General features: G+C 29.7%; 1 protein-coding gene across 3 annotated transcripts in view; it reads left to right on the top strand.

Moving 5' to 3' along the window:
- Positions 1–530: 530 nt before the first annotated feature.
- LOC148302542 (putative multidrug resistance-associated protein lethal(2)03659) overlaps positions 531–15,897 on the top strand; it is a 64,470-nt gene continuing 49,103 nt past the window's right edge. Inside the window, exons 1-2 of one of the 3 annotated variants that reach the window (XM_088271433.1) lie at positions 531–845; positions 1,424–1,692. In XM_088271433.1, the coding sequence (XP_088127559.1) occupies positions 1,641–1,692 (52 nt within the window). In that variant the 5' untranslated portion in view covers positions 531–845; positions 1,424–1,640. The remainder of the gene's footprint in view (positions 846–1,423; positions 1,693–15,897) is intronic. The other 2 variants (XM_088271436.1, XM_088271435.1) reach the window with 2 other exon arrangements.

Genomic DNA, 15,897 nt, shown 5'->3' on the forward strand with positions numbered 1-15,897 from the left:
ATATATATATATATATATATATATAAAATATATATATATATATATATATATATATATATATATATATATATATATATATATATATATATATATATATATATATATATATATATATATATATATATATATATATATATATATATATATATATATATATATATATATATATATATATATATATATATATATATATATATATATATATATATATATATATATATATATATATATATATATATTTATATTTATATGTATTAGCCGAGAAAAATACGAATACCGTCCTAATAAAGTGATCGAAAATTCAGCTACTTGTGATCAAACTTACATACTTGGTAAATACCACTTGAGAGAGAAGAAATAGCATTAGAAATAGTGGTATTTACCAAGTATTACATTCTCGGTAAATACCACTATTTCTCAAAATCATTCAGCTACAAGTCACATCTCTATTGTAAAGGTACCTACGCCCGATTGTTGCAAAAAAAGTTCGCGGGCACGCTGTAAAGTTATTGTCACATCGCGTTACAGCCACTCGCCGTCACCCGCCGGCGGTGACAGTCGCGGCTCCGCACACTTCCCAATTCGCAAAGTAACAATCGGTGACTGTAACGCAAACCAAACTAAAAACCGCATCGAAACACGCGAACGCCGCGAAATCTTTTAAAAACATTTTATACCTGTTGATATTGAGTGATCGAAAAATACGTTCAAGTGTGACATTACCAGGTATGTTTTTAAAATCACAAATATCCGAATTTTTCACGATTTTTTTTTCAATTTAAAAACAGTACTATTTTTAATTATTCTTCTTCTTATCCTCATTAAATGGTGCATAGGGCACTGCAGTGCCATCTTGATCGTTAAGTTATTATGTCAGCAAGTCTAAATTATTACATAAAATATTTAAGTGTGACATTACAGGTATGTTTTTAAAATCACATATATCCGAATTTTTCACGATTTTTTTTCAATTTAAAAACAGTAGTATTTTTTATGCTTCTTCTTATCCTCATTAAATGGTGCATAGGGCACTGCAGTGCCATCTTGATCGATAAGTTACTATGTCAGCAAGTCTAAATTATTACATAAAATATATAAGTGTGACATTACCAGGTATGTTTTTAAAATCACATAAGTATATCCAAAATTTTCACGATTTTTTTTTCAATTTAAAAACAGTAGTATTTTTAATTATTCTTCTTCTTATCCTCATCAAATGGTGCATAGGGCACTGCAGTGTCATCTTGATCGATAAATTATTATGTCAGCAAGTACATAAAATATGTAAGTGTGACATTATAGGTATGTTTTTAAAATCACATATATCCGAATTTTTCACGATTTTTTTTTTCAATTTAAAAACAGTACTATTTTTAATTATTCTTCTTCTTATCCTCTTTAAATGGTGCAAAGGGCACTGCAGTGTCATCTTGATCGATAAGTTATTATGTCAGCAAGTCTAAATTATTACATAAAATATATATAAGTGTGACATTACAGGTATGTTTTTAAAATCACAAATATCCGAATTTTTCACGATTTTTTTTCAATTTAAAAACAGTAGTATTTTTTATTCTTCTTCTTATCCTCATTAAATGGTGCATAGGGCACTGCAGTGCCATCTTGATCGATAAGTTACTATGTCAGAAAGTCTAAATTATTACATAAAATATATAAGTGTGACATTACCAGGTATGTTTTTAAAATCACATATATCCAAAATTTTCACGATTTTTTTTTCAATTTAAAAACAGTAGTATTTTTAATTATTCTTCTTCTTATCCTCATCAAATGGTGCATAGGGCACTGCAGTGTCATCTGGATCGATAAGTTATTATGTCAGCAAGTCTAAATTATTACATAAAATATTTAAGTGTGACATTACAGGTATGTTTTTAAAATCACATATATCCGAATTTTTCACGATTTTTTCCAATTAAAAAACAGTAGCATTTTTAATAATTCTTCCTCTTATCCTCATTAAATGGTGCATAGGGCACTGCAGTGTCATCTTGATCGATAAGTTTTTATGTCAGCAAGTCTGAATTATTACATAAAATATATATAAGTGTGACATTACTGGGTATGTTTTTAAAAATCACATAAATATCATATCCGAATTTATCACATTTTTTTAAAAATACTAAAAATACTATTTGATTCTTCTTCTTATCCTCATTAAATGGTGCATAGGGCACTGCATCGCATCACTGCAGCGTCATCTTGATCATTACATAAGTCAAAATTTTTACAATATTACTTATTATTACTTCATATTACAAAAATACTAAATTTTTTTTTTTTTTGCATTCTAACATGGGTGAAGAATATGGAAGTCTGGGTATTTACAGGGCTTATGACGTGCCAAAGGCTGGTAAGGTGATCAAAAAAAAAAGTATTAAAAAAACTTATAAGTGGAGAAGTTTCATATTTCTGACCGAGCATTTGGACACACTCAAAACGTTACCAGAAAAATGCTTTTGAAATAGTTTAATAGCCTTCTTGTTATTCCAACATAGGTCGGTGCGTAGAGCACTGCATCGTCTATCAGCAGTGTTATCTTGACGGTAAATATACTAAGGAAGGGCGGTCAGTCTTGCGCTTTAGGTACCTATCAAGGGTATTAGAGTAAATATTAAATATTCTGATATTAGAGTGAAAATCTCATATATTTATTTTGACTACCCCTGGGAATCGAACAACGCAGGGGCGAACTGTAGCGTTTGGTCTGTAGATGCAATAAAAGTAATAAACAGTTGTAATATGTAATATCGCTCACTCCTTTCAACAACGTCATATATAAAAAAAAAAACTTGATTTTTCAGGAGATCGTTTTTAAAGTTTAAAAATGTAATAAAATGTATTAAAAATATATATATCAAGCCACTTATTGAACTTTTTACTGTGCAATAGATCTTTTTAGGTAAAACCTGAATGTTTTTTCTCAATTTAAAAAATAATTAGTACATTTAAAAAAAATAATAAAACAATACCTTTTCTTCAAAATGCAAAAACAACACTTTCTGCCCTGTAGCGGGTAAATATTAAGTTAAAAATATGCCGCTTTTGCTGGGATATAGTACATTTTCTGGGCATTCCGAAAACATGCACAACTGAAAATTGACGATTTATGATATATGACGTTGTTGAAAGGAGTGAGCGATATGTAAAAATGTGTCGGGTTGTGGCCCCGTGGTTAGTGTCGCGGACTCTTGAGTCAGAGTTTCCCGGTTCGAACCCACTCTACCATAATTTGATACCTATTTCAAAAATGGAGCTGCGTAGGCTCACAGAAATAGTATAAAATTGAAATGTTTGTGTAAATAATAAAAACACAAGTATTTCTCTTTGTTTAAAAAAAAAACGGAAAAACTATCTACAAATCAAAAACTATAAAATTTAATTTTTTCAAGACAATATTAAGCTAGTAAGATATCAAATAGTCAATGATCACGTTTTTGTAAAACAATGCACTTGTCACTTGTCAAAAACAATCACTTTCTCCTGTATGACTACGATATGTGAAGAACTTCCAAGAATTTGAGTAGTGTGGTTGTCAATAATGGGTAGAATTTGTGAATGTTACACGTGTGTAAAGTGATCACTTAAACCAGCCTATGACGGTCGTCAGCCCCGTAAATGCCCAGACTTCCATATTCTTCTTCATCTTTGATGAGATGTCAAAAATAATGCGCTAATTAATTGATATTATGTAAATGGCTTTATTAAGTGTATAAGCGAGTTGATCATTAATGCCTAACAATGGTGACGAGATGTAATCACTGTATCGAGGACGCCAGCTTCGTATTTCAGAATATATATTGCAAGTTAGGTCATTTTATTGAGGTTATGGCGATTTCGCTAGTCATGCAACGTCTCTATACAGTGGCAACATTATGAAGATGTCTTCTAAATGCGATATCCACAACACTCTCTCTTTCTCTCTTTAATAAGTAATAAGAGGCGTTTGAAACTCTCCAAAATTACAAATCTGGACATTTTAATTTCTTTCATTGGAATGATGTCCATATATCGCTCACTCCTTTCAAGAACGTCATAAATCAAAATTCGTCAATTTTCAGTTGTGCGTGTTTTCGGAATGCCCAGAAAATGTACTATATCCCAGCGAAATCGTCATTTTTTAATCTTAATATTTACCCGCTACAGGTCAGAAAGTGTTGTTTTTGCATTTTGAAGAAAATGTATTGCTTAATTATTTTTTTAAAATACTAAATATTTTTCAAATGGAGAAAAAACTTTCAGGTTTTACCTAAAAAGATCTGTTGCACAGTAAAAAGTTCAATAAGTGGCTTGATATTTATTTTTAATACGTTGTATTATATTTTGAAACTTTAAAAGCGTTTTCCTGAAAAATCAAGTTTTTTGATTAATGACGTTCTTAAAAGGAGTGAGCGAAGTTAGTACTGTAGTTAGTTAGTTACAGAAATCAGTCAAAACATAGAAAAGAATCGATGACGTCATAAGTCAAAAAACTTGTTTTTTCAGGAGAACGTTTTTAAAGTTTCGAAATATAAAACAATGTATTAAAAATAAATATCAAGCCACTTCTTGAACTTTTTACTGTGCAACAGATCTTTTTAGGTAAGATTTTTTCTCGATTCGAAAAATATTTAGTAAATTAAAAAAAATAATTAAACAATAACATTTCTTCAAAATGCAAAATAACACTTTCTGTCCTGTAGCAGGTAAATATTAAGTTAAAAATATGCCGCTTTTGCTGGGATATTTTGCATTTTCTGGGCATTCCGAAAACATGTACATACAACTGAAAATTGGATATATGACGTTCTTGAAAGGAGTGAGCGACATGTCTTCTTCTTCAAGCTCTTATCCGCACTCCAATTGTGCATAGGGCACTGCATCATATAAACGCAGTGTTAGCTTGATCATTTACACATGAAGGTGATCTCTCCGCTTCAGGTGCCAGTCTAGGGTAGTATTGAATAAATATTAGAGTGAAAAACAACTTATATGACCCCTTCTGGGAATCGAACCCGAGACCTCCGGAACGGTAGCTAAACACGTTAACCATTACACCACGGAGGCGGAGGCTGGTAACAAGACATATTTTTTTGAATTACCTAACTTTATCCTTTACTTATTTTTTTTTAATTTTCCATACAATATGTCTTTAAAAACACTAATGTAAAATTTTCCTATTTGTAAATTTTCTTTGTATATATGGTGTTATGCAGCGTACAAATACTGAAGGAAAAAATGACATTACTTGAATATGATACACTGTAGTGCATTTCACGAATGGCTATGAATAATGGCGGTGGTGCATTTCACGAATGGCTATGAATAATGGCGGTGAGTCCTCGTTCCGGTCATCGTAGAAATAAATCATTGTTTGGATAATGCAAACACTTGATGCATTTCATAGTATGAGTAATTTTTTATTATTGTTATTTTTATTTTAAATTAATCGGAAAATAAAAACTTTCTGTAGTAATTACTTCACACTAACCATATTGGGTCAATATTTGCACGCGAACAAGTGTCGGATAACTGTACTGGGCAAAAATATTATAATCACCTTTATCAATTCATCTTAATATTCAAGTGTCCGCCTCCGTAGTGGCTACCATATATATATATATATATATATATATATATATATATATATATATATATATATATATATATATATATATATATATATATATATATATATATATATATATATATATATATATATATATATATATATATATAAAAATATATAAAAATATTATAATCACCTTTATCAATTCATCTTAATATTCAAGTGTCCGCCTCCGTAGTGGCTACCATATATATATATATATATATATATATATATATATATATATATATATATATATATATATATATATTATATATATATATATATATATATATATATATATATATATATATATATATATATATATATATATATATATATATATATATATATATATATATATATATATATATATATATATATATATATATATATATATATATATATATATACATATACATATATACTATATATATATATATATATATATATATATATATATATATATATATATATACATATACATATATATATATATATATATATATATATATATATATATATATATATATATATATATATATATATATATATATATATATAACGTGGTAATATTTTCCTTTTGAAAATTAAGTGTAAATAATATGTAAAGTGGGTGTATAATAATAAAATAAACAATGTGTTGCTTTGTAATTAAAGTTTATTCTTAATTTATCTTTATAATAATTTTTATATCTATCTATCTGATTCTGACAGTTAATAATATTATCGGAAGTCTTTTGTTTTATTCTGAGCGACGCATGCGGCATCTGGTGGTAGAACTGTTTTATGTAGGTACTTTTTGTAAGTACTTAATAAAATGTATAGGTAGGTACCTAGTTATTTTATTACATATATATATACATATATATATATATATATATATATTGGGTTGAAGCAAAAGTAATGACCGTTTTTTATGATGCCAGGTAAAAAAATCTTATAATATATAAAAATATCTTCTGTTTTATGATTCCATTGTATAGAGGATGCTTTCCCTCTACTTTCTATTCAGTTTTGGCCTAGCCAGAGAAAATGTCGCTCGATAAAGCGCATTTACGTCATTGTTTACTTTATGAATTCCGTAAAGACAATACCGCGAGTGTGGCAACCAAAAACATTTGTGAAGTGTATGGAGCAGATGTCATCAAAGTTCGACAGGTACGAAGATGGTTTACAAAATTCCGATCTGGAGATTTTTCACTCATTGATAAACCACGTACCGGGCGGCCATTGAAGTCTGATGACGACAAGTTAAAAGTCATAAGTGACACCAATCCACGTCTAACCATCAGGGAGATTGTGTCAATGATGGGAGTCAACCAAACAACCGTATTAACCCGTAAGCTGCGGATCGCATCTATTGTCGCTTTTTATAGAAGTACCGTTGACTGCGGATCGCATGCATAGTCGTTTTTCAACTTTACGTACTTATATCAACACCTATGGATAATTTTTTGCACTTAAATTTGGTTCGAGGCATGGATGAATTAGTTCTCTTTGATTTATTCTTATAAAATATCAAAATTATTTTAATTTAGTGTCAACTTTATCGTGAATACTTCCGGTCAGCTCGTGCTCCGCAGATACGACAGCCGCGTCTTCTATACAGCCGCCATACTTTAGGCCGCGAGTCCGTAAATGTTAATATTTTTGTGTAAATACACCATAAAAACATAATAAGTAAAGTGCATTGTGTACTGTGAACATCTATGATGGATATCCGAAAGTTTCACTACAAAAAATAGGCAAAAATGTTTTTTTTTTTGTCAAAAATATTGTAATGTAAAATAATCCAGCACGGGACGGAAAGTTCGACACTCAAAATCGAGCAGCTTAGAGGTTAAGACATTTGAAGCGTATGGGAATGGTTTCGCGGTACGATGTTTGGATACCTCATCAATTGTCGGCTGCCAATTTATTGGATCGTGTTTCAACGTGCGTTGCTTTGAATGCGATACAAAAACATGAACCTTTTTTGCATCGTTTGGTGACGGGAGATGAGAATCGGGAAATATATATATATATATATATATGTATATATATATATATATATATATATATATATATATATATATATATATATAAATATATATATATATATATACATATATATATATATATATATATATATATATATATATATATATATATATATATATATATATATATATATATATATATATATATATATATATATATATATATATATATATATATATATATATATATATATATATATATATATATATATATATATATATATATATATATATATATATATATATATATATATATATATATATATTATATATATATATATATATATATATATATATATATATATATATATATATATATATATATATATATATATATATATATATATATATATATATATATATATATATATATATATATATATATATATATATATATATATATATATATATATATATATATATATATATATATATATATATATATATATATATATATATATATATATATATATATATATATATGTATATATATATATATATATATATATATATATATATATATATATATATATATATATATATATATATATATATATATATATATATATATATATATATATATATATATATATATATATATATATATATATATATATATATATATATATATATATATATATATATATATATATATATATATATATATATATATATATATATATATATATATATATATATATATATATGTATATATATATAAATATAATATATATATTTTTTCAAAGAGAAATATTTGTATTTTTATAATTCACCCAAATATTTCAATTTAATACTTTTTCGATTCCCAGGGGGGTTAGATAAATATAAGTGATTTTTCATTCTAATATTGATTCAATATCACCCTGGACTGGTACCTGAAGCGGAGGGCTGATCACCTTTCCTCCATGTGTAAACGATCAAGGTAATACTGCGTTTATATGAAGCAGTGCCAAATGCACCATTGGGGTGCGGATAAGGGTTTTATCATTATTATTTTTAATTATAAAAAATAATTGAATTGAATTTCTTGCATTTCAGAAAATAATTCTTTCATTTAATTTTATTAAAAAATATTGTAAAATGTGATCTCGGCACGGGAAAAGTCTGTATTGTAATTTGCAATTATGTGTATAATAAAATAAAAACTAATAAATAAGGTTTCGAATTTTCTTTTTTTTTACTTAGAAAATACCACTATTTCTTAAAATCTACTGTGACACGTGTTTCGATGCATTCCGCATCATTTTCAAACACCGTATGATGCGGAATGCATCGAAACACGTGTCACAGTAGACTTTAAGAAATAGTGGTATTTACTAAGTAGAACATTAATGAAAAATGGATAGATTTTACCACAAAGTGACTGCCGAATCAATTAATGAAATTTAAAATTTTCGTTTGTTCAAAATTTCAAATCTCTAGTTTTATCAATACAATATTTTACCCTTGTACTGTATATTTTAAAAAGTCTTTTTTTTTGTACTGAGAACTATAACATTGTCTTATGTATGGTGAGATAAATACTTACAAAAATTCTTTATTCATTTTTTATTATAATTATGACATTTTTTACACAGAAAAATGATTTGGCATTAACTTCGTGGAATAACAGAATGATTTCATTTAGAACATTTTGAGTGTGTCCAAATACTTGTTCACAAAATCTGGATTATCTCCAATTACAGGAGTTATTTTCATATTATTTTTTGACATCTCATCAAAGATGAAGAAGAATATGGAAGTCTGGGCATTTACGGGTTATTTAAAATAAATTATCTGGTCAAATTATAAGCTTAATAATAAAAATGAAAATGGTATTTTCTGGCGTTTCTCATGTGTGTGATTATAATCCAGGATTCGGATCTCACATACTAATATAAGAGTTTCTGCTTAATAAAAAGCTTCTTTACATCTCACCAATAGATGTCTCTAGTGAAGTTCTAGTGATTCATGAACAAGGTTCCTAAATTGGTTCATATATATAGAACTTCCAAGAATTTGAGTAGTGTGGTTGTCAATAATGGGTAGAATTGGTGAATGTTACACGTGTGTAAAGTGATCACTTAAACCAGCCTATGACGGTCGTAAGCCCCGTAAATGCCCAGACTTCCATATTCTTCTTCATCTTTGATGAGATGTCAAAAAATAATATTAGAATGATTTCAATTTAAATATAAAACACTTGTATAAGACCACTCTTGAGTTTATTAATGTAAACACGACATGTTTCGAGAACTACCGATGTTCTCATCAACAGGTGAAAATACAAACTATTTGTATTTTCGCCTGCTGATGGTAACATTTGAATTTATGGAAACTAGTCGTGTTTACATGGATAAACTCAAATTAGTGGTCTTATTTTAAGGTTTTATTTTTATTGAAAACATATTCGTGCATTGCATTTCAATATGATAAATTAATTAAAAATACGTGCCAACCGTATTTTTACGTATTTGTGATATGTAATGCACCAAGTGAAAGTTTGGAAAAATGCAGTACTATTGACGAATGAATGAATTAATGTATAAGTGAACTAATGATTTAAAAAAATATTAAGTAATGAATGAATGAATAGATGTGTGAATAAATGAAAGAAAGAACGAACGATTTACGAATGAAATTATAAACGCAGTAACAAATTAGCGAATGAACGGGTGAAGAAATTAACGAATTATCGAATTGACGATTGAACGGGTGAAGAAATTAATAAATTATCGAATTGACGAATGAACGGGTGAAGAAATTAACGAATTATCGAATTGACGATTGAACGGGTGAAGAAATTAACGAATTATCGAATTAACGATTGAACGGGTGAAGAAATTAATGAATTATCGAATTGAAGAATGAATGGGTGAAGAAATTAACGAATTATCGAATTGACGATTGAACGGGTGAAGAAATTAATGAATTATCAAATTAACGAATGAGAGGGTGAAGAAATTAATGAATTATCAAATTAACAAATGAGAGGGTGTAGAAATTAATGAATTATCAAATTAACGAATGAGAGGGTGAAGAAATGAATGAATTATCAAATTAACGAATGAGAGGGTGAAGAAATTAATGAATTATCAACGAATGAGAGGGTGAAGAAATTAATGAATTGATATGAATGGGGTGAAGAAATGAATAAAGCACGAATGAAAATATGAATGAAAGAATAATCGAACAAATGACCGACGAGTGAGTGAACAAATCGCTCACTCCTTTCAAGAACGTCATAAATCAAAAAACTTGATTTTTCAGAATGTTTGTAAAGATTCTAAATATAATACAATGTATTAAAAATAAATATCAAGCCACTTATTGAACTTTTTACTGTGCAACACATCTTTTAAGGTAAAACCTGAAGGTTTTTTCTCCATGTGAAAAATATTTAGTATATTTCAAAAAATAATTAAACAATACCTTTTCTTCAAAATGCAAAAACAACACTTTCTGCCCTGTAGCGGGTAAATATTAAGTTAAAAATATGCCACTTTTGCTGGAATATAGAACATTTTTTGGCCATTCCGAAAACATGCGTAACTGAAAATTGATGATTCTTGATTTATGACATTCTTGAAAGGAGTGAACGAAATGAACAAACGAACGAATGAATGAATGAGCAAATAAAAACTCAATAATTCGCTAAATTAAAGATTCGCTTTGAAGTTTCTCTTCCTTCGTAAGCAACACTCCCATAATCCCATAATCGAGAAGGACCAGTCTCTATATGCAGTGCACGGTTATATGCACAACTGCATATCCCGAAAACTAGTTTGGGTGATCATATCAGAACTCGTCCTGCCTGAATGTCACTCCCTAACAAATTGTCATTATAAAAATATGCTAATCTTGTCTGAACTCTCTTTGGCAAGTTCATGTACCTTTTGAATCAGTTAACCTCTATCCAACCGCTCGTCAGGAGAGTATACCTTCCATTCCTCTCCATATAACACATCATTCTTCACCCATTCCTCCACTAGAATAGCCCTATCCCACACCAAAATTACACATTCTCTTTGCGCCTTCAAAAAAGGAATAAAACATTCATTTTCATGTCAATTTCCTATTTTTTCTTATTTTCAACTATTTTTTCTTATTTTCAACTATCCAACCGTCCGCCTCCGTAGTGTAATGGTCAGCACCCTCGGCTACCGTTCTGGAGGTCCCGGGTTCGATTCCCAAGGGGGGTAAAATAAATATAAGTGATTTTTTCACTGTCATATTTATTCAATATTACCCTGGACTGGTACCTGAAGCGGAGGGCTGATCACCTTTCCTTCATGTGTAAACGATCGAGATAACACTGCGTTTATATGACGCAGTGCCCTATGCACCATTGGGGTGCGGATAAGGGTTTTATTATTATTATTTCAACTATTTTTAAAATGATTAAAATGAATAATAATAATAATAAACCCTTATCCGCACCCCAATGGTGCATAGGGCACTGCTTCATATAAACACAGTGTTATCTTGATCGTTTACACATGAAGGGAAGGTGATCAGCCCTCCGCTCCAGGTACCAGTCCAGGGTAATATTGAATAAATATTACAGTGAAAAAATCACTTATATTTATTTGAACCCCGCTGGGAATCGAACCCGGGACTTCCAGAACGGTAGCCGAGCGTGGTGACCATTACACTGCAGAGGTGGACAATTATTAAATTTATTTATAAATGTGGAAGAGGCGAGGATTGTTTGCAAAGATAGGGCGTTGCGGCGTTCTTTTATGTCTGCCTACCTCTGCGGGAAGAGCGTGATAGCTAGTTTGTCAGATTTTTGTTACAAGGTCAAATATTAACAGAGTTTACAACATTTTGAGTGTGTCCAAATACTTGTTCACAAATCCGGATTATCTCCAATTATAGGAGTTATTTTTCAGATTATTTTTTGACATCTCAACAAAGATTACGAGGAATATGGAAGTCTGGGCATTTACGGGGAATTTACAACCGTCATAGGCTGGTTTAAGTCATCACTTAACACACGTGTCAAATTCACCAATTCTACCCATGATTGACAACCACACTACTCAAATTCTTGGAAGTTCTTTACGTATCGTAGTCATACGTAGGAGAAAGTGACCAAGTGCATTGTTTTACAAAAACGTGATCATTGACTATTTGATATCTTACAAGCTTAATATTGTCTTGAAAAAATCCCAAAGTATTTTAAACTTGGAAGTATAATATATTGGCTCGTTAGAAATGACTAACTGCATTGGTGTTTATTTTGTTGCCAAGCAAAAGTGACTTTTAAATGGCCCTCCTGAACATTTTACGTTTTGGTAGTTGGTCACTTTCTCCTGTACGACTGCGATATATGATCCAATTTCGTAACATTGTTCTTGAATCACTAGAATTTCACTAGAGACATCTACCTTTCACATAGTGACATATCCATTTCTTAACGGATAACATTTTCCATTCCTCCACTTAAACACATCATTCTTCGATTATTTCTGAACTAGAATAGCATCTAGAATAGAATAGCAACTAGAATCCCAATAGGATTCGGATCTCACATACTAATATAAGAGTTTCTGCTTAGTAAAAAGCTTCTTTACATCTCACCAATAGATGTCTCTAGTGAAGTTTTAGTGATTCATGAACAAGGTTTCTAAATTGGTTCATATATATAGAACTTCCAAGAATTTGAGTAGTGTGGTTGTCAATAATGGGTAGAATTGGTGAATGTTACACGTGTGTAAAGTGATCACTTAAACCAGCCTATGACGGTCGTAAGCCCCGTAAATGCCCAGACTTCCATATTCTTCTTCATCTTTGATGAGATGTCAAAAAATAATATAGAATAGCCCACATCTCCACACCAAAAGTGACCTCCTCTGTACACCTTCGAAGAACGTCTGAAGCAATATCTTCGTGCACCCTTCATGATATATCCACTTCTCAGTCTCCTTCCATTCTTCCACATGATACATCATTCTTCAGCCATTTCTGCTGCCCCTAAGCTGCCATTAAGCGTCTTTGAATTTTCTGTCAAATTGACGGTGAAAATTCCTTCCAATTATTGATTATCGTATCGCACACCTGAAAAATATTTTTTTAACATATCATTCACTCCTTTCAACAACGTCATCGCTCACTCCTTTCAAGAACGTCATAAATAATAAAAAACTTGATTTTTCAGGAGAACGTTTTTAAAGTTTAAAAATATAATACAATGTATTAAAAATAAATATCAAGCCACTTATTGAACTTTTAACTGTGCAACAGATCTTTTTAGGTAAAAGCTGAAGGTTTTTTCTCCATTTGAAAAATATTTAGTATATCAAAAAAAATAATTAAACAATACCTTTTCTTAAAAATGCAAAAACAACACTTTCTGCCCTGTAGCGGGTAAATATTAAGTTAAAAATATGCCTCTTTTTTGGGATATAGTATTTTTTGGGCATTCCGAAAACATGCACAACTGCAAATGGACGATTTTTGATATATTGCTCACTCCTTTCAAGAACGTCGTAAATCAAAAACGGTATATTTTCAGTTGTGCATGTTTAAGAAAAGGTATTGTTTAATTATTTTTTTTGATATACTAAATATTTTTCAAACGGAGAAAAAACATTCAGGTTTTACCTAAAGAGATCTGTTGCACAGTAAAAAGTTCAATAAGTGGCTTGATATTTATATTTAATACATTTTATTGTATTTTTAAACTTTAAAAACGATCTCCTGAAAAATCAAGTTTTATTTTATTTAAAACGTTCTTGAAAGGAGTGAGCCATATGTGTAATATTTGTTTGTTTTTATATTTGTATTTTTTAATTATAAAATTTAATATTGTTTTTATTATTATACAGATAATTAGAATTCATATGTAAAATTTATTTCTTTTCTAAGATAAGAAAATATAAATAAGACCACAGAATTGTGTCAAACAGATATTAAAATGTTGTGATTTCGCTCATTCGGGAAAAATATACAATGTGACAATCATTTACAAGTCAATTCACAAAACACCGTAAGACGTATTTTATTTATTAATTTATTGATGTGGCTAGTAGGATGAAAGTAGACTGAATGCAGACGAAATGCGATCTCTCAGTGCGGCAAGACCATGTATGGTAGATGTTCCAATGGTGATATAAGGAAAGGGTGTAAGGCTGAGAATTTAACCTAACCTAACCCTGATATGTGGATGTGAAGTATTGAACTGACAGAATGATGAAAATAGACTGAATGCAGCCAAATGCGATCTCTCAGTGCGGAAAAACCATGTATGGTAGATGTTCCAATGGTGATATAAGGAAAGGGTGTAAGGCTGAGAATCTAACATAACCTAACCCTGATATATGGATGTGAAGTATTGAACTGACAGAATGATGAAAATAGACTGAATGCAGCCAAATGCGATCTCTCAGTGCGGAAAAACCATGTATGGAAGATGTTACAAAGGTGATATAAGGAAAGGGTGCAAGGCTGAGATGAGCACTATCCTTCAAATCAAGAAAGGTGTGTTGTTGAGATGGTTTGGGCATGTGACTCGAACGAGTGAAGAAAGAACAGTCAACCAAAAATATGAGGCAAATATGGTTGGTGATAGACGCAGAGAAAGACCAATGACGGTCGTCAGCCCCGTAAATGCCCAGACTTCCATATTCTTCATCATCTTTGATGAGATGTCAAAAAATAATATGAAAAATACTCTAACAATTGGAGATAATCCACATTTCGCTCACTCCTTTCAAGAACGTCATAAATCAAAAATCGTCAATTTTCAGTAGTGCATGTTTTCGGAATGCCGAGAAAATGTACTATGTATATCCCAGCAAAAGAGGCATATTTTTAACTTAATATTTACCCGCTACAGGGCAGAAAGTGTTGTTTTTGCATTTTGAAGAAAAGGTATTGTTTAATTATTTTTTGAAATATACTAAATATTTTTCAAATGGAGAAACAACCTTCAGTTTTTGCCTAAAAACATCTGTTCCACAGTAAAAAGTTCAAAAAATGGCTTCATATTTATTTTTAATACATTGTATTATATTTTTAAACTTTGAAAACGTTCTCCTGAAAAATCAAGTTTTTTGATTTATGACGTTCTTGAAAGGAGTGAGCGATTTGTGAACAAGTATTTGGGCACACTCAAAATGTTGTGCATGTTATTTTTTTTTAAATATCATTTGAATTTCATAATATCACCTTTGTTGCTTTTGTAATTTACCACGTTCTGCAGGCAATGTGCCAACTTTTGTTGCGATTTGCTTGAGTGAGCAAATTTCTTATTTAACGCCG

The sequence above is a fragment of the Brachycentrus maculatus genome, unplaced genomic scaffold, assembly GCF_059751285.1.
Source record: "Brachycentrus maculatus isolate JH-2025_06_01 unplaced genomic scaffold, ASM5975128v1 h1tg000440l, whole genome shotgun sequence".
Lineage (NCBI taxonomy): Eukaryota > Metazoa > Arthropoda > Insecta > Trichoptera > Brachycentridae > Brachycentrus > Brachycentrus maculatus.